The 24,461-nt window shown below is 40.4% G+C and overlaps 1 protein-coding gene across 5 annotated transcripts in view; it reads left to right on the top strand.

The window, feature by feature from the left end:
- The window catches only part of cacna2d2a (calcium channel, voltage-dependent, alpha 2/delta subunit 2a), a 171,110-nt gene that overhangs the window by 68,711 nt on the left and 77,938 nt on the right, over window positions 1–24,461 (top strand). For all 5 annotated transcript variants that reach the window (XM_013908602.1, XM_005724753.2, XM_013908601.1 and 2 more), the window contains one exon: window positions 20,930–20,989. In XM_013908602.1, coding sequence (XP_013764056.1) covers window positions 20,930–20,989 — 60 coding nt within the window. The remainder of the gene's footprint in view (window positions 1–20,929; window positions 20,990–24,461) is intronic.

Genomic DNA, 24,461 nt, shown 5'->3' with positions numbered 1-24,461 from the left:
AATGTTGAATGGAAGTCCAGAAAATGTGTCCACAATCTGCTGTGTTTTCTCTACGTTCTCTCCAACACACTAGATGAGTTCCAGTTAATTTGGGTTTGTGATTGGGAGTAACAAAAAAAAAACATATTAATTTTTTTCTAGAAAATCCCTTCAGGTCCAGGAATTACATGATTATTGCGTCGTCCAAGCTGTTTGCCACACATCCGTGAATATGACAATGCCTAAATTCTTTCTCCCATTATTGTTTCAGTTGCTCTGTATTGTCCTTGTTCAGTAAAGCAATACTATGATACAGTTTATTTAATAATTATGTTGTTTTGACAAAGCTGTATGCATCAATAATTAGCTGTGTGATATGTGACAGTTCTTTTTTGTTCATATCTATAAAAAGGCTGTTTTGCTAACTCCTCTGATGCAAAGTATTAAAATCACATAGCTCCCAACCTTTAACCATCTTGTATATGGAGGTAATACCAAAATATATTCATTGCACAAACCTACTGTCTTGCATTGCTGGTTGTAGGCTCGCTGTCTGAGCGGTTTGTGGTTCTTGTTTTCTTGAAGGTGTAAGCATTTACACAGGTCTCCAACAGTAAGGAAAGTTTAACCTGTTAGCAGTCGGACGTACCGCCCACGGTACATTGGATGGTTTAGGGGACTAATTGTAAATTTGTAGGACTGCTAAGGGGTTAATGGGTAAGATCTACCTTTTGCTGAGCCTTAGCACTCAATCTGCAATGATCCAAGAGATCAACGTCACGGCTCCACTACAGTTCTTGCAGAACCGCTCAGTTTTACCTGCAAACTTCTGTCTTTTTGTAATTCCTCTGCTTCAACACTGAATGGGCTTAGACAATTAGAAGTGATCTTCAGAGAAGCCTTTTGCTGGTGCACCCACCAAAGCTATTGTATGATTCTCCGGTGAAAGACTGCGGGAAAATGAAAAGTCTGACTCTAAAGACAAAAAGGGATGAGTTTGAAAGGCTGTGAGGGGTCGTGCAGCTCCTATTCCACACAAGAGGAATGTCATTCGTTTCTTTCTGCCTTGGCTGTTGTTGACTGTTTAAAAATTCTCATCATGGTTATTGTGCACGATCCCCACCACTTGTCCCCACTGAGTAAGGACACTCATGCAGAGAGGCCAAGGGAATCAGAGGTCGACTTGCCTTTATTTTGCTCTTCCATCAGAGCAAGCAGTTAATCTTTGGTTGGCCCCAGCTTATCTGGGTGCCTGCCACCCTAGCCCTGCCCAGGGAGAAAGGCATCATACGCCTCAGCCCTCTCTCCTCCTCCTCCGCCTTCCCCTCAGCTCAGTTCTCCTTGGCTGACTGGAGGAGGTGGCTGCAGATTGAATTATTCTCTCCGTTCCATTTCTCCCAAGTATGCATTCATTTGCAGTGCGCTGTCACTTCTCTTCTGTTGTGTTTGTTTCTTAAGTGGAAGCCATTCAGAGTCTGTCTCAGCTTGTTGCATCATCTCATATCAGTTGTGGCACTGGTCTGCAATAGCGGTTAGACAAAAAAAAAAGAAGAGCGAATCAGTGCTGTTATTGGTGTTAAAGCACATTTGCAGAAGCAAATGCCCAGAGCTTCCCTTCTGTTTTACACATGCTCTTTTTATGCGTGTGCGAATTGGTAGTGGTAGCGAAGAGGTCACACGCTGGGACCGCTTCGACTTTCAAAGTCTTCGACATAACGTTTGCCAAATGCACCTGTTTAGGGGTTCAAGCTTTGGTTTGGGTTAAGAAAAATGTATATTAACTTTTTAAATTAGATTTAACATTTATTTTCAATGCTAGTTTGCTGATATGTAAAACAGAGAATTGTGGCAGAACCTTTAATTGTGTGTTTCTACCTGTTCAAGAGGAATTAGACAGTTAAATAATAACTCATTTAAAATAACTGTTTTTGTCATGTTAAATATTTGATTTATTTTGGACGCTTTACCACGAAATTGCATTTTTACTGTGTATTACTAAATGTTTGGAAAAACTCTTTGTTAGATTTTTCAATTAGTTTGTTCTGCATTTAGTGGTGATTGAAAATTTTAGAAATGATTTAGAAATTTTGGTGACCGTTAAATGACGTGTGGACATTAAGCGTAACATGTGGAATAACCACAAATGGAGAACATTAGATTGTATTTACGGGGAAATGATAAAATGAACTTACTACAAGGAATAATTAAAATAATTAAAGTGATAACATAATAAAAATATCAACACATTGAGAATTCCTATATGTGTGTAGATGTTTGTGCAAAGTTTCACCGAGACTGGCCGGCCTGATTGCGCTAATCTAGGAAGAATTATACAGCAACAGTTCACAACAGTTATTCATGGCACTTTATATTGAAAACTAACATTTTACCAAGCTCTTATGGTTCAGTGATGCACTAATAGCCAGCACTTGGTGAAGGTGGGAGGACATCATTTGGAGGGTGAGAAGAAAGAGAAGACAGTGAAGAAAAGTGCACTTTCTCAAATATTTATAAGTCTGTTGTTTTGGGAGTTTAGTAAGTTGGAAAAGTTTAAAGACACTTAAAGTTATATTAGTCCTGTATGTACTTTCGAGTCTTTAGGATGAGTTTTGAATTCATGCTGTCAAACTCTGGTTCACCGGCCCCTCTTTTGCAGCCCGTTGCCCTTTGTCCTCCTCCTTTTCCTCATTCGTGTTTTCTGCCCCACTGTCTTGAGCTTTGACAGCCTGTCATAACTCTGTCAGCCTGTTATAGCCTGTCTTAACATAATGACCTAACACTTTTCATGATTGGCAGGTGTTTTTCCTTACAGGCCAATGAAGTAGGGGCTGAAAGATGTGGTTTGATGCTCAGTTACCTTGTTTTTTTCCCCTGACTGACAGGTGCCTCCTCAAACTACACAGAGAAATGGCCCAGTGGTGTGTTTATTGACCATTTAATTTGTCCTGTGTTTGAAAAGCTATGTGGTCGCTGTCAGCTGTAGCTTTGGCTCATTCGAAGAAGTGACCAGAGGGATGGGACAGTTTTCCTCCACTGGATGAGTGACAGAGGAAAGGCGCAGAAATTGAAGAAGAAGGGAAGGGAAGATAGGAGTGTGCCTGGAGGCAGTCGAGGAGAGAGGAGGTGCTGGAGGAAGCTCGGGGGGTTGGGGAGTTATACTTTTGAGAGACAGTTGAGGAGAATCGCAAATATTGACCTTGGAAAACCACCTCTGTGATAATAATTATCTCACACTGTCTCTTCTTGTTCACTTCTCTTCTCTACACTTGCCTGTTTTACCGGCCTGCTCCCTTTCTTTTTTTGCTCTCACTTTTTTGTGTTTGTCCTTTGCTCCTGTAATCTTAGCGACCTCAGATAAAAGCAACCCAGCTTCTTTTCTTCTTTTTGATACACATTAATCCCTATCATTGATTACAAACTTACAAGCTCAGGTTCAGCTTATCACAGTAAGCCTCAAACATTTGACCCCCTCTCCCCCTGCTAAGATTTATAATACTGAGCACGATACAGTGCATTAAACACTGCATTAAGTTTTGATTTTCCAAAGTGTTCTTTGCAAAATAAAACAAATGTCATGCAATTACTATGAGCCTGAATATCAGGCCTTCCAAAATAATGGTACCTTCATTGTGAGCACCATCTTCTGCAAGTAGCAGAAACTTCAAAGGCAAGTCTGTCCCCTTGACCTGCATCGTAAAAACATGTCTACAGCCTCAAACAAACACATTTTACGTCTCTATATAGCTAATTTACTTTGAAGATGGTGCAACTTTTGTATAACTCAACTATTTCTTTGTATTAAGCTTTAGGACTATGCGTTGTTAAGAAATTCAATGTGTCAAACTGGACCGTTCGGGTAGGGTTATGGTCTCTCTGTCTTCTAGAACATAATAATATGATAAATAATACAATATGCTATAATAATACAATATGAATAATTGTTTTTGTTAATTAAATTATATTATTATGTATATATTAGCACTAATGAGCAGAACTGCACCACTCGAACGGCCGGGGACCAGAATCAGCCGATTTCTTGCATTCCCAGCCCCGATGGGTGACCAGCCAATCACCCTTGTATAAGTCAGATTATGATCTGATTCATTTCGTGCAACACACACAGACTAAAATGTCATTAGCCTTCAATCTCCTCACTATGAGTGAAGACACAAAGTCAGCCGCCACGGAAACATTCGTAACATCAGACCTAATCAGAATAGCCCATCTGCAGCTGAAAATTGGCGTTTCAAAAACGCCTATAAAGGTGAAGTAGCTAAAGCTAAAAGAAAGAAAGGAGTCAATGTCCTGTTATCTGGTAAAGTTATAAACATATATACTCCATTGGAAATGGTGTAACTGACATTTGTTTTGTCATATAAAACCTGTTGGACCTGCTTTTGTTTGGTAAATATGTCAGGTAACGGTGGGCGTACTGCAACTCGTTTTCAGATAATTAGCTGAACCTCTTTCAAGTTGTAGAGCATTTTATTTATTTTCTTTTCAGTTGTTGAAAATAAGAGAGAGAAGATCCTGTAACTTACTGAAGTTTGGGAGAAAGTGTTCAATAATTTCTTTTATTATAAATACAAATAGCATTTAAGAAAATCTGAATTTTCTGTCTGTATGCTGTCAGTTTTAATTCTTAGAAAAAAAGACTGTGATTGACAAAAATTGCACCTTTTTCTCCAAGGTAGCTAGCATTATTCACTCGATCCTCTCGTTCAAATATGGCCACTTCTGGCTCGCTCAACATGCAGTACAAACCTCCAGGCTGTAGTAACCAAACCAATGGATGACGTCACAGTGGTTGTGCCCATCAGGTGTTTACAGTCTATGGTTAGTTGCAATATTTCTTGCTAGCTAAATATGCAAGTTGCAAGCATATTTACAGCGTAGTTTTGAGCAAATGTAGGTATTTAGTGCGCAAAAGCATGCAAACCCGAATGGTTTGGAATGCACTATAATATGAGTGCTTATAAATGCAAATAACAAGCAGACCTTTATAGAGAAATATTAGTGAGTAAAATGAACTAAAATCAATTTAAAAAATAGTTCTTTGTCCCATTATGTCTTACAGAACCTGAAAAGTTCAGGCTACACCTCTCTCACACACTCTCACACAGGTGGCTTAGTGTGAATGCCTAACATGATACTATAATCATGGTCTGTATACATGATAATCACACACTTTAGAGGCTTTTTTTTGTCCCCATTCTGTTTTGAGATCTTGCTTGCTGCACTGCCATTTCACATGACACAGTGGTGGTGTTTCTTAAAATCAACCACAGCAAAGTGTGCTAAGTGAAGGCGGAGGAGTACATCTATTCATTTAAATTGGTGCTAATGGCACACTATTTAAAAGTCAATTAATTGCTAGGGGCCAAATGCACAGTGGCAGTTAATGCTGTCACAACGCTGAGTAGTAATTGGATGTGTTGATGGGGTGTGCATGTGTGTGCTAGTGTGTATTCCTTTTTTCCAAAACTGGGTGGCCACCTGCTGTACTAAAAAAATGCTTGTAACAAAAGGATTTTCTGTTGTCCACTGGATAATATTTGCCATAAAGCAAAGCATCACGGGGAAGCGGCATAATAGCCCAAATTCTCTTTGTCTTGCAGTTTTGTGGATATGTATTTGCTTTCTTTGTCATAAAATGTTTCTTTTCAATTTTCTCTCGCTCCGTTTTCTTTTTACTTTGCGCTGCTGTTTCTGAAATTAGCTTTTGAATCTGTATCATTTTTGTTCTTCTCGGTTTGGCATCACTACTGCCATCTCCATTCTCTCGCACCTTTTCATCGTCTTCCTCACTTTATCACGCTCGTCTGTACGACAGAGGGGGGGAGGCCTGAGATCGATGTTAGGCCTGCGCACACAGAGACCGGCAGCTGGCTGAATCGGAGTGATCGATCAGGCACAGAGCATTTACTCTGCCAGACTGCTGGGCCTTTGTGGATGGAGATTATTTCTAAATTATTACAGGAGGCAGATGCTTGTCAGAAGATGCACTCTGTCAAGGTTAGACTGCTCCAGTCCTACCTACCTCGCTCCCTCTCTCTCCCCTTGAATCACACTTTGTGCTTTTTAAATGATTCTACTTCGCCGTAGAGTTTTTTTTTGTTTTTTTTTTTTAAATCTTTCACCCCTTTCTTCTTTCCTTCAATGGTTTTTCTGTAATTTAAGATATTCCACATTGCCTTTTTGTTTTATGGAGTTGTCTTTCTTGCAGTGTGTTGTTTCTCCAACAGCAGATATTTTTAGCACGTAATAGGTGAGATAAAAGGTGCGCAGTGTATACCACTTGGGTAATGAGAAGCTGGAAATGCCTTCTTCTAAATTGACTTCATCCACACAGACAGACCAAATGGGCTACCCGCTATAATCTTTGACCAATGTTAGTCTGTAATGATACTGAATATGCCATCAGACCGCTGTGTGCATGACACATTTTCAAAAATGAGTTTGTTCTTTTTGAAATGATTTAAATGAGGTATTTTCAATCTCTGCCTTTGCACAGTGCTTAGCGCCTAAGAAACAGATGTATGTGAATGGATTTTTTTGCGCGTGTGTGTGTGCGCTTTTGAGTTGGGGAATCTGTACGTGTGTGTGTTTAAAACTGATAATTCAAGTATGAGATATCTCTAGTATTTGTAATTCAGCCGTGTTAGACTGATTAGACTTGGTAGCGTTCTTGTAGGCCCAGGGCTCTACCCCTTGTGTTATCAGTCATTTATCCAGAGCTGTGTCTTATTCTCGTGGTCAGCATAAATGATCCAAGTTCTCCTCTCTTACAGTATATCACAGCCACTGCTATCTTTATTAAGTTTTTTTTAAACTTTAATTCTTAATCCAATCTCTTTACAGCGTCAGTGGATTGATGTATGTGGATGTTGCTATCATACACTAAAATAATCAAATCAGATAAGATAAATAAAAGATCCCTGACTTTAGAATAAAAGAAATAGTCTAGTTGTTTTGGTTAAAGGTACAATGTATAAAATCTCACTGCTAGCCAACAAATTCTGTTTTCTTACCACTCCCAATTCAAGTGCTTAATCCTAGCTACGGTAGCTGCTGTAGGACAAACGTGTTTAGTCTGCCAAGAGAGATCAAAAACATTACATTAGGACTGCACCCCTTAATGGCCTGGCCAGTCACTTAGTGTTTCCCTATAACTGTGGCCATGTTTGTTGGCATGTTTTTCCTACTGCTTGTGTATCCAATCATTTTTGTACGCACTGCATTTTAACATATTTGAATAACTTAGCTATTAACTTATGATAGCTATTAACATATTGCTAATAACTAATAACTAACTAATAACTTGCTAATAAGCAACATGTTTTAATTATATAATTTGTGGTATTTTACATTTTTTCCCCCGAGTCCACTTGAAAAGTCTAGCTACTGTTCATCTGTAGTGACTGTCAGCTGTCAGTCTGATATTTAATTCACAAGGTGCCCATGTTTATTTACTCTGTCTGTAAAACTTTGCGAAGGAAGTCCAGATACGAGTCAATGAGTTAGTGTAGCTCACTTTTGTCTGATGGCTTTCTGTGCTGCAGTAAACACTGCTGTATTTGGTGCTAGCATTAGCTAGCATAATGTTAGCTTATAACCAGCTGTCGTTTAGTCAGCTTGTTGTCAGCTGTACAGAGACGGACAATAACTAATCGTGAGAATATTGGGCGTGCTATGCATTTTCCTGGTCTTTAGCCACATGTGTAGTATGAGCATAATCTTTTTTGTAGATAATCTAAAAAGAATTATAAACGGTACCTTTAAACCATTACACTTTAGCATATGCACACAAAGCCAAATCATTTCCACTGAGAGAAAATGTGAATATTGTCAAGAGAATGAGTAAAGTTTAAATGCAGGAATAAATCGAGCACGATTTCACTTTTTTTTTTGCTTTCTCTGCTTTTGCACTATATCAGTTTATTGAAAAATGCAGTCTCTTCTCTGCTTTTAAACCCATTTACAGGCCTGCAAATAGTTGATTGGTCTGCAGCATGGCACACACTGTAGAAGGGCACTTACTCCCATTGTACCTAAAACCTGGGTGTAGCTCTTGGTCTAAAAAGGCCAGCAAGCTGCAAACACACAACTCAATAAACCTGATAAGGTGTGGCTACTTTGTGAATGACAAATCACAAACATATGTCCAGTCTGTGCTTAGTCAAGTCTGGTTTTAAAGATGACTATGGCCAAACTACTTGTTGAGGCAAGCCGAGTAGCGAGACAGCACAGCTCTGTCTACAGCGTGTTCCCCAACACTCACAAATGCTTTCCCATACTACTTACATATTTTATTTACACCAACAGTTCACAATCCACCACTGTGTTTTATACACTCGTGCACTTTGCACTCAGGGTCAGCTTCCTTCGTTGTATTGTGGCTGCGGCTACACCAGCCGCTGTCTATGCTTGCACAGGTTGCCCCTATTGTGCTCCTGCATCAATTATTATGCATTATCTGTGCAACGTCATCACTTCTAACCTCTGAACCAAAACCACACCCCACTGCCACATTTGCAACACTGACAGGCACACAGAGGATGATCATGATGGCTGCCAGCATCTTTTATATACAGTCTATGCTCTCTCCATATAAAATACTCACTGTAATCTGATTTTCATGTTAAAACACAGTTATGGATAGTTTATTTCATTTCTGCCCATAGATATCCACCACTCTGATCCTATGGTAGCTATTAACACTGTAATGGTATCTTTCAATAATTACTTTTTGGGTGATAATTTGCTCTTTATCAAGCCCAGGTTATGGGCAAAATGCCATCTTATATAGGAAAAGTGAAAAATCAGCTCTCCAAACCCCACAAAGATGTCTTATTTACATGTTTATTCTGTTATCTAGTGTGCTTGGCACCAGCGTATTCATGAGTCAGCAAGGTTTTAAATTACAACATTTGCAGGCTCAGTGTGTGATGGCAGGACTCCTGACACGCTGTGAGCACTATTTGCACCCAGCAGTTGTACTTTTATTTTTCTATATGCCACAGCTAGACAACTTATATGCACAAAAGTTATTCAGAAGGGTTTCTTTGCAGTGGTACTTAGTTACAATGCCACATCATATGTAAGCTTTGCATTGTACACACTGTAACTTACCCAAGAAAAGCAGTATTTCAGTTTACATTTATTTTGTAATTTAATTCAGAATAAAACAGGAAATGGTCCCATATTGGATTCTAGAATATACTGTGCATATGGTATAATTAAGTTCAGTTGGTTCTTTGATGACACTTTGAAGTCCAGATTAATTTTCACAAAAAAAGAAGAAAAAACCCCACAATACCAGTCACCCTAGTGTATCAGCAGCTCAGAGAGAAGCACTCTCAGTCTATCCACATCACACTGTAATGAAAAGAAAGCTTTGGGATTCTTTGAGAGAGAATTTAAAATCGGGGAGAAAAAGAATTGAGCTATATTGTTGCATACTGTGTCACAATGGACCTCCCAGCACATAGTCACAGACACACGTTTTCAAACCTTTTAATAATTACGTCTTTAGTTTTCTGTTTGTTCTGTCTGCCTCTACAAATTGCCTCATATAGATCTTGCATATGTTAGTCTCAGCTGAATTCTGAGCATCGCTGCTTGGTTAAATATTCAACACATCATGTCTCAGTGGCTGAGGAGCATGAACTGCATGAGGACAAGCCACAGCAGACTGATCAAACATTTACATAGTTAGCCAGATGTTATTTGACATTATCATACGAAAACCTGCGAGCTTATTCTTATTCTCCACACAAGGATGACAGTATCATTTATGTGTTAGTCAGAAGGCACATTGCCAGTTAAAGTCATTTCATAGTTTTACTTGTAGTAAACCTGATTATGAATCCATGTAGTATTGGTTTTGCTCTTTAAACAAATCACACCAATTGTGGGGCACTGACTAGTGATTATAAAAACTTAATTTTGTGTCCACTTACACAGCTCAAACATCAGGACACTTAGCTCTATTTCTCTCTAGTAAAAAAAGAAAAGAAAAAACAGAGAAAAGAAGGCAAGTTAAGGCCTGGATGGGGAGTGAGAGAGAGGGTGATGAGAAGAAGGGAAATAAGGGGGGATTAATTGTTCACCCAGGAGAGCGAGATAACATCAGATGTTTAAAAGCCGCCACAACTAATCCTGTCATTTCTTGGACTAGAATAATGAAAATGGTGAAATGATATCTCGTGGAGAACTGGAAACTGAGCTAATCTGTATGCCTGTAACGAGCGCATGTTTGTGATTGCTAAGTGGTCTACAGATAGTATAATTCTACTTGCGTGGCATCAGTTTCCAGCGTTAAAACAGTTTTTTTTAAAGAAGTGCTTTTATTATTCAATGAAAGAACATTTTCATTTCAGCGTTTTCATAGTGTTGTAGTTTTTGTTGCCTTCTCAGCTAATTATTTTTGAATAAATAATTGCTTGGTAAGTTGTAAAATATACTACGTTTAGCAGGAATTCCATTGGCGAAGTCTTGTGAACTGTAGGAGTTTTGCATGTTTTACTCAATTAATTGCAATACTTTGTCCCAAAGCATACCACATGGTTTCAGAATGAGTTCCCAACTTTTAGAAGCTTTTCTTTTTCCCATTACTTTTATTAGAGTAAGGAAAGCTACTCATATGGATAATATTGTCTGTTAAATGATACAATTTGGGTCTCTACACTTTTTTTGGTGGGGGGTGCTGTCACAGTTGCAGTATGTCATTGACAAAATTTTATATACTGGATAAAAAGTGTTGCTCAGCAGATGCAAATGTGAAATTTTATGGTAAACATTTACTGTTTTAAGCAAAGCTCCAAGTTAATTCCTGAAATTATTATACAGACGATGCCAAATCAGTCCAACAACATATGGCGTGTTTTCGAACGTGTCTGCAGTGAACTTGAGCTAACGCGTTCTAAACCATCTGAACCGTCCTTTAAATCTCGGTTGAGTTCATTCCCGATGCTCTCTGCGTGGGACCAGCTCTCTGCCCCACTTCTGTCTATTTGCTCTTCTATCCAAGTAGCTTTCTCTTCCTCTCTGACCCACACCTGGCGTTCTCTTCATCATGTCTTCCACCCTTTGGTCCCGCAGCACTCCCTTTCCTCCCCTGTCATATCTGTCATAGACATTCAGTCGCTAGTGTTGCTCTAGGCTTCAAATTTAATTTGGTTTCAGTCTGCTGTAATTGCTTTGAGAGACAGCCGTGTCTGCATGTTTTTCCTCTCTTATGTCTGCTGGAATACTGGATAGGGTATGTGCGCGTGTGTGTGTCCACGTGCGTGCGTGCGTGTGTGTGTGTATGCATGGATAAATATGACTGAAGGTTTGTATTCATGTGTTCACATGTGTAAATCCTCAACAACTGACCTGCCGTGCGCTGTCAGTGATATACTTTGTCAAACACCAACTGCTGTCATTGAGCTTTCTTGCACTCTGACAGTGGTTTTGTCAGGAAGCATACATTTTCCCTTTGTAGCCGTAAAGACGAAAGGGAGGGAGCAAAGTAAATCTGCAAGACATAAAATAGCTTTTAGGAAACGCATCGTGGCCTTTTAGTTGAATTAGAACTGCCCTTATAAGCTCCCGCAGTATAACTCTTTTCATTAAACTATCAGTAATCTTCAAGTAAGAGGGAAGCTGATTGAAGTAAAGGGCAAAAATAGACAGAAAAAATATACAGTTTGCCCTTGAACTGCAGACATCGCTGTGGAAAGGTGAGGTGAGACGAGCCAAGCTAAGCTGATGGGCTGAGATTATATTGGTATGGCTCTAAGCAAAAAAATAAAAAAGAGCCTTTCCTCCTCTTGTTGTTCTTTCTTTTCATCTCTGCATCAATATATTTAAAACATAACATAAAAAACTATATTGTAGTACATTAGATTCAATGTTGATGCAACCCTAACCTCCAGACATTAACTATATCAGGTGATGAGGTTAGATATTAGTTTGCATTTAAGAATAAGAGCTGGAGAATGGCTTTATGGGCAGTCCGATGATTCCTGGGAGGCATGGGGGCAATAGGACAGTGACATCCTCCCGATATATTAGCTATGTGGCAATACAGTATACTGGTGTCTTTGTTTATATTGGCAGATAAATGGACATTTTAAAAACTAAGGAGGAGGCATGAGAAACTGCCTTTAGCCATGTCGCGAGTGTTGCTGTTACACAGTTTGTCCACCAGAGGCCACTCATTAATTTTCAACAGCAGGGCTAATTGGATGATGATAACAATAAAACAAGATTATTTTTAAACTGTCTTCTCATATTATTTTAGTAAGGAGTCCTATGAAACACATATTAAAAAATCATTTTATTATTTTATCTTTCACGTGTCTGAAAGGAACAAAAATTTCGGCTGTGATATCAGATTTTACCAAATATCGGTATCGATCTTAAAGATCCTACATCGATCGGGCTTAACCTGATTGGAGCCCATACATAATAACTAGAGATTCATCTCTTAGTTAACGGGTAAGATACACGTTGTGCATGTCTGCTAAAAATCTTTCGAGGGTTATTTAGTCATATTAACCAGAAAACTACAATCTGATCAAAACAAGCAAAAAACTACAACTATGTGTGGGAACTGTTTTGCTTGCTCTATCAGCAAACGAGGACAAAATAACAGTAATTATATGGCAACTGAATCAACATTATGTTCATGCAAACTTAATGCTGATTCACCCGCCCAGATCAGATGTGCCAATGAAGCATCGCACGCCCAAACAAGTCCAAATATGTTTTATTTTGTAATTATTTTCAAATAGTCCACAGCACAGTGATCAAAACATATGTAGCTTTAGTATTTCACAAAACAGATTTTGATGCTTATTAACTGAGAGTCTAGTGATGTCAGACTGTCCCCCCCCCCACTGCTATTGCATGTTTCTGCACAATTTCAAGCTTTGGTTGTTTGCTCGTCTCCATCCCATTAAATGGTCTACATTGTCTCATTTGTTTCAGCAACACACATCTGACTGTCCAACTGTTTTTTCATCCAAGCCCAGCACTCAGCGTACGTCTGCCAGAGAAGGGACACACAGCATACAAATGCTTGTATAACTGATTGCCTGTTGATTAATGAGGGCTCTTTTGGTCTGATTGCAAGTGTACAGTATGAACATACATCTCAGTGGAGTCTGTGTCGGTGCGCCGCGTGACCAGTGGTGATTAAAAGTGCGCCTTAGCGTGTGCATGTACAATCATGCTTGTCTTCCATTCAAGATGTCAGCTGCCGCTGTTTTCGTGCTCATTTTAAATGTTTGCGTGTGTGTTTTTACATAATGTGTGTGTGTGTGTTTTGGCAATGATTGGGGTTTTTGTCATGATGCGACACAAATAACAGATTGCTGAAATATAGAACAGCGGCGGAGTACAGACATGAGCTCTCTGTCTTGTTCTGTTGTTGTTGGTTGTGATGCCGCATGCTTATGTCACTCTAACCTCTGAAGACATGCTTAATGATGCTGTTCCCACCCGCTCCACCTACACAGGAGGAGGTGGACGCAACATGTGGGTCGTCTGTGAAGCCCCATGAACATGTTAACATTTGTGCCACGTAAAAGGGAAGTGATGTGCTCACTTTTTCTCTTGTGGAACGTCAGTGGGCTTCTTCTTTTTGACTTATGGATTTTATTCACCACTTTTTTTACTAGACAACAAGTATGCAGCTTTCTTTGTCTAAGTCACCCACAAGGTCAGTGCTTTATGAGCTGCTGGAGAACCTTTTTTCTGAAATGTTACTTCCTCCCTTTCTCTCCCTCTCTGCTCCTGTGTCTGGTTGATGCCAGTAACAGCAGGAAAGGCTGGGCACGTCTGCGACTATCTGTCAAACAATAGACAGTGAGCCCAACCAGCCAGACACTCGCATGTCACTGAGCTGATCCTGGCCCCATCAACACACTGCTCAGTCTGCACGCTCACCCTGAGCCCCCTGCTGGCCTCTGCATGTAGGAATCATGGCTACCTGTGAGCATTCAAGGCTGCAGATCTCTATGGCATGTTCTTGCAGTGACCTTGTTTTACCGTAACGCACGCGTGCTGCATTGGTGCATGGTGACTTGTGTGGATTCATAGTTTTGAAAGCATGCGTTTTATCTACATAGAGCTTGTTTGTAGCAGTTATCCCATAGGAGGTTTAATTGAAATTACAGTGGTAGCAGCTCCAGTGAATGATAATGTGTAGCACAATGGTCTTTGGCCTCATTCTGTGCTATGATGAGCCTGCCACTTAGCTTCAAAGGCACTGTGGTTTAATGAGTGAAATGCATATTATTTTGAGTGTATCTCACATGAAACAAAGAGCATCCCAATTAAAAGAGAATTAGTTTTTAGCGAGAATTGTTTTTATGGAGATACTTCAGCAGTCAGTAATATATTAGATTAGCACGTTTGCTCCTGTGATATTGCTTCTATCATAATCGTATTTTGATTATATCCATATCATAAACTTAGAAGTAGATCTGTTAGCACACAAGGGTTTATGATCAAGGTCGATCACTTTGGCGTAACGCTGAAGAACCACTGTGAGGTTACAGGAGCTCTTTGCAGCAGCTATTGTTCCAGAGTAAAGACAGCTGCCTTTTTTGTCTCAGTGAACTACACAGAAGCTTCCGCACAATGCTGGCAATCGTCTTTGGAAATGTAGTGTTTCCGCGAGGCTCTGTGGAGTGTAGAGAAAGAAAAAAGAGTGTTTGATTTTGAAAAGCTGGTGAGCTGATGCTGCTGTGGGTAGGTGACATCTCACATCTTCCAGATCCAGCCTCTGTGGAAACAGAAGTGGAGTTGGGAATGCGCTGCCATGAGTGGGGAAAAGCAAAAGACAGTGTTAACATTTCCGTTGTGGTGGAGGAAGATTATGGGTGAGAAACAAAGGCAGGGATTATCTCAGCACATGCTACAATAGCACTACACACACACACACACAGCCTCTGCAAACTGGTCTGCCACAGGGTGCTTTGGATCACAGAACAAAGGCAGGGTCTCCCACCCATCCATGCACATCCTCTGTCAGAGTTAGCTAATAACGGCTACAATACCCAGCTGCCAGTAGCTAACCAACCAGGGACTTGGAATTAAGGGTCATTATTGCACCTCATTATGGACTTTTACATTGTTTGGCAACTCTAAAGGGGGAACGTCTATTGTTATTATCAGTGTCCTCCTCGGAGGAACTTTGCGTGGCAATCTTGAAATTTGATAGTCTGTCAGAAGGCTGGGTTGCAGTCAAAACAAGTTATAAGTTTTCCAGCTCTTTCCCAGTTCAAAGTACTTCACAGAGGAAATTCTCCAATCTGTGAAGTCAATTAAACTCTTCTGCAGTTGATTTGAGTGTGTTGTTGGAATTAATATGGCTTTAGTGGAGGGAGAAAGTTTGGGGGCAGTAAACTGAGACAGATGGAGAGAAATGGAGTACAGCATATGATGGCAGGATAAAACAGCCGAGCGGAGAGGAGAGATAAAAGGATGGTGCGAGAATGAAAGATGGTGGCGGCGGTGGGGGATGGTGGTGGCGAGGGTGCGAGGCCGAGTGAAAGTGAGTTTGTCTGTGATGTTTTAAAATTCTGGAGTGGAAAGTCCCTCCATCTGTTATTGTGGGACGGTTCTGACTCAGTGATTTCTATGATTGGCCTTAATCCCGGCCGAGTGGAGAAGACAGAATGAAGAGCTTAAAGCAGACTGCTCTCACTCTGACAGGCTCCACTGGCTGCTGCTGCTACTGCTGGCGCTCAGTCTGCTGCCCCCTAATGGACTAACTGCTGCATGACATTACGTCTCCCTGCATTACTACAGCACACTGAGCAGCTCTTAGGGCCATGACACATCTGTGACCTTGTGAGTGCAAGAAGTATTTTATCAGCAGATATAACAAACAGCAGTCTGTACTCAAACTCTAATCATCATATCGTACTTATCTCCTAATACAACAATATTTTATGGAGCTGTGACATGCTTTTCAAACTGTCTCTTGGTAGATCTACCAGTGCTGGAAATTCGTCTCTATCATGCATGTGTCAGAGGATACTTGGGAGGACTATAGAGATGCTGTGGTTTGATGTTTAATTCAACATTGCTGGAAGGACCCTTGAGAAAACGGTTCTATATTTAGAAATAATTTTTTTGTTTGTTTTCAAAGAACCCGGCTTACCTTTATGTCTGCAGCCAGCCGTAATTTTAAAAAAAACTCTCATTGAAAAATGTACCAAGGGTCTTCCCTCGCTGTATTAGTCGCAGTGAGAAGGTTAAGTGACCTCAGCAGAGTCATTTCACAGTCTTTTGGTCTCCAAGGTGACTTAAGTGTTCGCATAAACCGAGCTAAAGGGGTCATTTGAGAATGTGTCGAGTACCTTAGTCAAAGCCGCCATCACATGTACAGTCCGTGTCGTGTTTTCTCAAGTGTCCTCGCGGTCAAACACACGCATTGTGAGGCTGTTTTTTAAGACCCTCCAGATCACACAGGCGGCAATGTGTTGAGTGCCCTTTAAGTTAATGCTCAGTGGAAAGGCCTAACAGGCTACGGCGGCCCAGTGTCGAGTTGGCGCTCACCACAGCATGACGCTGTCCGTCCCTGGTGTGCTGTCATTCCTTTAGAAATAACATGACTTTGACTGATTAAACCGCTCCCCTCTGGAAGAGAGGAAACTTAACAGTTATGAATATTAAAGATCCTAATCGTCTCATGCTGAGCTTTTCGTTACTTTTTTTCCCTCTCTCTCTCTCGCCGTCTTCTTGCTCTGTGAGTTCACAGTGAGGGACCGCGGCTCTTCGCCGGCAGTGTTCTACGACAGCGGAGGCATCGGCAAGCTGCTGCTGTCTGCTCTTTGGTTGTTTGCACAATTACGCTGTCACCTGCGCTATTACGTACAATGTTCCCATACGTGACAGATTCCATTGCGTGTTGTTTAAGTCTGCAGAAGTGGTAGAAGCACTTCAAACGCCACTACAGATCGCAGAGTTGTGTTTATGGTTCTTGACCTTGCCCGACGACTGCGTGACAAATGGCCCAACATGTGAGGCGTTTTGTGTCAAGGTTACAATAGCGGTAACATTAGCGCTTCCCGCTCATGTTGTTGACTGTCCTGATGTATTTGTGCCTGCATGCTGTAGTGTAGCTGAGTTTCTGTGTTGTGTGGGCCTGTACTGGGCTTATCTGTGCTGTACTGCGCTGATCTCACTATGCTCATCCAGTGCTCTAAGCTGCTTGGGCTCCAGCCACCAGCATAGATGATATATCCCTGCCCCCCTCCTTCCCACATCTCTCACTGTGATTCATTGGCTGTTTGTGTTGCCCATCCATCTGGGCCAGCACAGAGGAAGGAAAGACACATGAAGACACATGGCTGTTTTGGAGCGGGGACTGCATTAAGCAGCGAGAGAAGCGATAGGATCCCAGAGAAATGTTTGCCTACCAGGACGAGAGGAAGGAAGAAGACCAGGAGAAAGGCAGCTGGAGAAAACAGAGAACTGGAAAAACAAGATGTGTTGGCCACTCAAGGGGTGGGAAATGGATTTTCTGAAGGAACAAAGTCGAGATTCTTACTGACAGACTAAATCCTGAGGGGAATGGCTAGATCATAGATCATAAGAGAGGACTGAGAAAAGACTGCTAAGAAAATGCAACTTGCTACTATATCTTCACAAATATTTGCATATTAATGAAAAGCTTTATGTGTATCATGTGTTGAGACAGAGTTTGAAATCATGTGGCTAACCTCTGAGCTGCCACAGTGTAGTGAAATCTTTGTTTGGCTCCTCTGTTTGTCCCGAATTGAATATGGGAGTGCTGATAGCTATGAGATTATTGTTGTGGTGCTGCCCTTTAGCGAAGTTGACTGTCCTTAACAAAAAGCCGTGCAATTACTGCTTTTTATAATGGACTCTGGTAATAATTTCAATAAGCTAATTAGATCCTTATTTCTTTGTTTTAGCTTTCTATTGTCTCAACAGGAAATGAATGAAATCATTATTAAAAGCTTATTCAGGTGCTTAATAGCACAATGCAAAAGTGGCTTTAAAGATCCAGATTTATTGCTACCGCACGCCACAAATTATGCTAGTGATATCACATTGTGTACATGCTTAGAGCGAAGCAATTATCTTTACTAACATCCCGCATGACCACACATAGAGCTTGTGTGCGTGCTTTGAGATGTATTGTTTCTGCAGAAATGGGGTGGGCGGGGCACTTAATAGAAATAGGACAGCTTCCACTATAATGACAGTTTATGTCTTGCGTGTTTTTTGTAGATAAAAAGGCTCTCATAGCAGGGGACAGGCTCCTTCGGTGTAGCTCCGCAAATGAATGAGATCTCTTTGCAGCAGGGGTCTAAATTAGGGTTAGTAATTTTTCGAGCCTTGGGATTTGTGGCTGATCACACTATTCTGTGACGAAAATAACATCGCCCCCTAGAGGGCTGGGGAAACCTAGATACTGAAGCACAAGAGGGAGGGAGGGTGAGTTTCACTGTGGGGTAGGAGGCGTATTTGCCACTTGGACGACTTCCTATAAGAGAAGTTTCTACAGGGATGAACCACATCATAGCAAATGATGTTAGAACATGAAAGAACATCACGGGCAGTGGTGCTAAATATCAGTTTAAGATGATAATAGTATGTGTATGTCAGCAGAATAGTAACAGAAGCTCAAGTTAAAACACTTTATATTCAGTCAGACTTTTGACTGACATTTTATGACACGATTTTCAGCAACTCTTCTATTTGGCCGTTGTTGTTTCACTGCATGAGGGGAAAGAAATCAAGTTTCATATTTGACGTTATCACGAAGGTGACCCTTGTCTGTGTTGATGGAGAGTATTTGTGCATATTGAGAGAGAAAAAAACAGTAAAAAGAAGAAGTGTGTGCTGCCAGGGTGTTCGAACGTTTAACAAGATAAGCATACACGTTGGTGTTTAAGAAATGTGCGCATTAAATATAAAAGTCATGGTGCACACAAACTTCTGTTGTCAATATGGACTAAATCAAATAATGCATTCTTAACTTGACTGCAGCTGAAGATAACAATTTTAAATCATAGCAAACACTGCCTTTCAAGTTAATGTCCATCTCTTATCTGCATGCGTGGAAAAATATGGATATTATTGACAAACAGCCATTCAAGATGAGTCTTTGTTTGGAGCGATGAGGATCAGCACCAGTACTTATTGTAAACATCGTATGGTACTATGTCACATTTGTTTACATTGTGTCTCAGCTCTCAAATAAATGGATACACTTGCAGTATAAGATTATTATTACCTGTGCAATATGTAATAACATCTTATATAAAAATAATAATTTTATAATAAAAATCATCCATCCATCCATTTTCTATGATCTTTGTCTTTTTTCATGAACATCTTTTGAGCCCTTTGAGGGATTTTCTTCAAATTTGGCTCAAAGGTTCACCTGGAATTAGTTAAAGGTTATCTTGACTTTTTCCATCCTTCTTCTTATCTTTGGGCTACTGTTATAGATGGCGCACTTCCTAATTTAAAGTGTGAATCTACTGAAACAAGGAGCCAGCAGCAGCATTGTAGTGCAATAGCAGTGACTCAGCAGTATTTCCAGTAACACAGCATGAAGGGAATATACGCACAAAAGTAGCTTTAGTAGTGTTTGCCCTGGAACTATTTAGTGAAAGCATAACATAACTATGTAGCACTTCAGTTTGACAAGAGCTAAAGCAATTAGCTAACTCTTCAGGATCTGCACAATATTGTCACATAATAAAAGTGAAAAATATTTTATAACTAGGATGTTGTATCTTGGGTTGAGATTTTTAACCAGTTGCTTAAAGCTCTGCTTTTCCATCATGTAACCACATAAGAAATTTCTATCTACCATTTGAACTTTCTGTCGAATGGAGTGCAACAAGCGATGTTTGGTTGACTTGTTTACGTTTGGGTTGCAAGTTTGCAGAACTAGATACCTAATTGCTGTTGGACACTGACAAGCAGCTCTTGCTCTCAGACATGCCCGGGCTTGTCTCATTGTTGTACACACCATGGAACATATGCATATGTTTGTTATTGTAATGTGACACTTTCATATCAGGTAAAAATGTATCAAGTATTAATGTGGGCAATATGATATGGCACAGCCTTAGCCTTTCAGATTTCACAAACCATGTCCAGTTATTTACAAATCAGTACCTATTACCCATTACCCACTCCTACATAGTGTTTGTGCAATCAAACAGTGTGTCATATATACGTTTTTACTGGACTACGAACGTCTTAAAGTACACTTAGCAAGAACAAAGAAAATTAAATTAATATATACAAAATATAATACTATTGCCTTAAATTATCACCAGAGTGTGAGTTGCCTTGGTGGGGATTTGGACTCTTGGTGTGCTTCTTGGCAACAAGTGTGAATATTATTTAAATATTAAATCCTAAAGTTTTGACTACATACAGTATGTCAATTAGACAGACATGGATTTGAAGATACAAGTGCAAAGTGATATTTTCTACACTGTAATACAGAGAGTGCACTGTTTAAGATTAATAAAGCATTAACAAACTGAATAAACAGTTTTTAGGTTGACTGAGACGATGAAAATTGGATATTTTCTTGCTTATAATTGTTATTTCAGTGCAGATAAAAATAATAATAATAACATTTATTTTTTAATTTGTCTTTTAAATTTTATTTTATTTTTTGTAAGTTGGAGAGGATATAGGGCAGTGGTAGGGGAAACATTGAATGCTCATCTCCTGGTGCTGTGAGACCGGTGCTTAAAGGAGGACAGCTGCCGTTCTAATCATCAGCTTTTATAGGGAACAAGGTCACCATTTCCATTCTGTCTGTTTGTCCGTGGCACACACAAACACGCCCACACACACACACACACACACACACAAACAAATAAATTTTCTATTGACTTCTGATACTGACACTGCTATTTTTTTTTCTCTTTTTGCTACCTTGTAGAAACTGGCCAGAGAAGCAGAGCAGCTTCAGAAGGAACACGTCTGGCAAGATGGTGTGACGGTAAAGTAGGACACCCGCTCCTCTCCCTCCTTTCCAAGACTTCTGCCTTTTTCCCTTTTTTCTTTTCTAGGCAAACTGGTTTATCTTCCTGTCATCTGCTTTCCAATTTCCCCTCAATTTAACACCTTTAAAGGTAACCCTTTGATGACAATGTGATCAGCATCACAGAGACAATGTGGTGATTAGTACAAAAAACAGTAATGCACATTATGACCTTAGCATTATATCCATACACCCTGAAATTGCTTGAAAATTACTTCTGGGGTTGTTATTTTTATGGTATATAAAGCTTTTGCTCTTTTTGTTTTGCGGGCCGTAGTAACTTGAACATTACATTCTCCCGCAGCTGACCTTTTAAAATACTAGACATCTGCTCTTGAAATCTAAAAAAGGAGAAACGGTATTACTCTGGCTTGTGTGTCTTTGAGCCGGTGTGCTCCAGTGACTCTCAAATTTGCAAACATTCAGATGCCCTGCACACACAATGCACACATATATGCATGTATATATAGCCTCACCCGACGCATGCACACTCCCTACTGTCACATCCTCTGTCTCCAGGGAGACAAGCTCGATGTCATGGTACACTTCTCACAAATGGATTTTTAACCCCACGCCTCCTGGGGGATATTTGAGAAAAGGCTTTAACTGATTTTAAAACGAATAATTATTATGAAGCCTACTTCCCTGCAAGTCCATTTTTATTCATGGTTGCTTACACTCTAAAGCTGTACTCTTGGGGTGGGGCTGGTTCTGCAATCCTCCGTCTCACCCTGCTGGTCCAAGGGACAGAGCTGCAGTGTGGATGTCCCTTCATCTTAGACCTGAGTGGGGTGGATGCCTGCCTCTCCCTGCCCGGATCTGATGCACCTCAATGGGATGTGTAACCATGCAGGAAGTGAAGCCTGGGTCACAGGGACCAAGCACAGCACACCTGTTCATAAGTAGCTCCGTCCAATATGGCATCAATACCTCCTCGTGTGGAAAAGCCAGCACTCTCTTTAAACTAACCCTTCCCCTCCAGAACACCTGTCTCTGTCCCTCTGTTTCGACTCTTTTGCCTTTTCTCCTTCATTTTTTGCATCTCTTTCTGTCCAGTCACCAGTCTCATTCACACTCTAACCTTCAGCACTTCCATCACATTCATAAACCTTTTTTTTTCCCTCCCTATGTGTCTTTAATCAGCCATGAAAACATTTGGAATATACCATATTGTTGCAAATACTGCAAATGAATCCTAATAGTGTTTCTCTATTAATAATGTATTGAGCTGATTTCATTTGCCTTTATAATTAGAACAGGTAATGAATCTCAGCAGGGGCAACTGTGAAACCATTAAAAAATATCACAAAAAGGTGGTGGCGGTGGTAGATATGCCACATCCCTGCAAGATTTTTTTTTCTCCTGTTTGTAGATTTTGTGCTCTCCTAATTTCTCTTTGGGTGAACACTCTGCTGACTGACACTCTAATTAGATTAGGGCTGCATGCTCTTTGGGTATATTAGGCGAAATGTGTTGCATCTTAAACTAGCGGGTGGAGCAGTCTGTCAAATGAAGAGAAAAGGTGTTTATGCATGCGAGACGGTGCATTTTGGTAGAGCTCGTGTGTGTGTGTGGGTGCGCGTGCTCTCTGCTCTGGGTCGAAAATGCATAATGTGGCTGTGTTTGTCAGCGAGTGGGTATTCATTTGTATGTGTTTATTAATGGTAGGTTCTGTACCTGGCCCAGCCCATCTGCTTGCCTCGCCAAAGAGTGACATCATAGAAACTCAATGACACGCTTGTTCCTCATAGCGGCTGCCATCGCAGCTGTTACCCATGCAGTGGGAAGACCTCACTTCTTCTCTCCCCGCCTCGCTCTCACACACACATTCAAGCATTTTCCCGGTTTAACTGCAGAGGCGATGCCTGACCACCCCGACTGCTGGACATTATGGATGTCAAAATGTTGATCGTAACAACTGTTGAAATGGTCGTTCAGGGTTTTAAATCCATTGGAATCAAATGGTGTGTGAAATAGACATTAAAGTGTTGGATTGCCGCTGATTTCTCAAGGTCAGGTGCCCATCGCTCTGTGACACCCGGCTACCGTGTTGGCAACAGAGTCATCCCCAGGCGACTCGAGTCATTTCAGTGCTGTTGTGCTTTTCTCTTAAGGGCAAAGAGAACCAACATCTTTAGAGCCAAGTATCACATATCTCTGTTTTGTATACTGAAAATTGGCTGCGTGACAGTGGAGCACTATGAAACTGCTCAGAGTAACGTCAGCAACGTCTAATATTTCTGTATCAGAATGAAGTGATTAAGCAGTCCCTGGTCTTACAGCTTTGACCACTGCTGAAAGTCTGCATGCGAGGTGTTTAGAGTGTCATTTAAATCCCGTCCTGCAGAGGAAAGTGCATTTCTCTTGGTAATATGATTGCCTGGGTGTTTACCCGCTCAAAGTAGCTGCTGAAATGTTTTATTGCTTTTAATGGTTTTTCTCCCAGAACACCAGTGAATACATACCCCGTGTTAGCGACTTTTGAAGCTGAATTTGCAGCTAGAGGGGTTTTGGAGCAGCTTGGCTTCACACTAAAATTGTAATCTTTTATATAGAAGCGCTTTTATATGTTTATAGCATGACAGAAATGCAAAAATTATATTATATCCACTTACATGGGACATAGTCTCGTCTAAAATGTGCAGGGAGGTTTTCCCCAGTCTTTATACCCCATCTCTTCTGTCAGGTTATGCTGCTTAGACTGCAGGCACGTTAGGCTTATGGATAATGGTGTTGTTGAAACAGCAAAACTACTGCCATTATCAAAATATAGTGTATTAAATGAGACATAAGATATGCTGTTGAAAGACAGAGGCTGTATTCTGTGATTATCTGTTGTATTTGCATAGTTGGAAATGGTAATGTGATTTTGAATTTGGCTCTCTTTCAGAAACTGGGGGTGGGCAGTAAAAGGGCCAGATGTCCTGTTTTAGGTTCTGTCCCATACATAGCAAAATCTGGAAGTTCCTGATTCACTTGAACTTCATATATGATAAAATGACATAATGAGGCCTGTAATTTAAATGTAGACGTAGATATCTGGAGACGCAGCACATCTCATTGTAGTTCATGCAGTGAAAAAGTCACACTTAAGAGGTCAGAGGGGTTGGTGCTGGTGGGGCAATTCAATCACTGCTCACACCAGAGAGCCAAGTTAGCATTATACACATCAAAGATTTTTAATGGAATTTCTATTTTTTAATACATTAATAATTTTGTTCAATTCATTAATTATCATTAAAAACTACTTGGTTAGTTTTAGGCAATACAAACTACTTGGTGATTTAGTTGAAAATATTGCCACTTTTTTGAAAAGTCAGTTTCCGTAGTTGCCATGGTAAATGGCCTGTATTTATATAGCGCTTTACTAGTCCCTAAGGACCCCAAAGCGCTTTACATATCCAGTCATCCACCCATTCACACACTGGTG

The sequence above is a fragment of the Pundamilia nyererei genome, unplaced genomic scaffold (genome assembly GCF_000239375.1).
Source record: "Pundamilia nyererei isolate P.nyererei 1_Seehausen unplaced genomic scaffold, PunNye1.0 scaffold00012, whole genome shotgun sequence".
Taxonomy (NCBI): domain Eukaryota; kingdom Metazoa; phylum Chordata; class Actinopteri; order Cichliformes; family Cichlidae; genus Pundamilia; species Pundamilia nyererei.
This window is presented reverse-complemented; position numbering and strand designations above follow the sequence as displayed.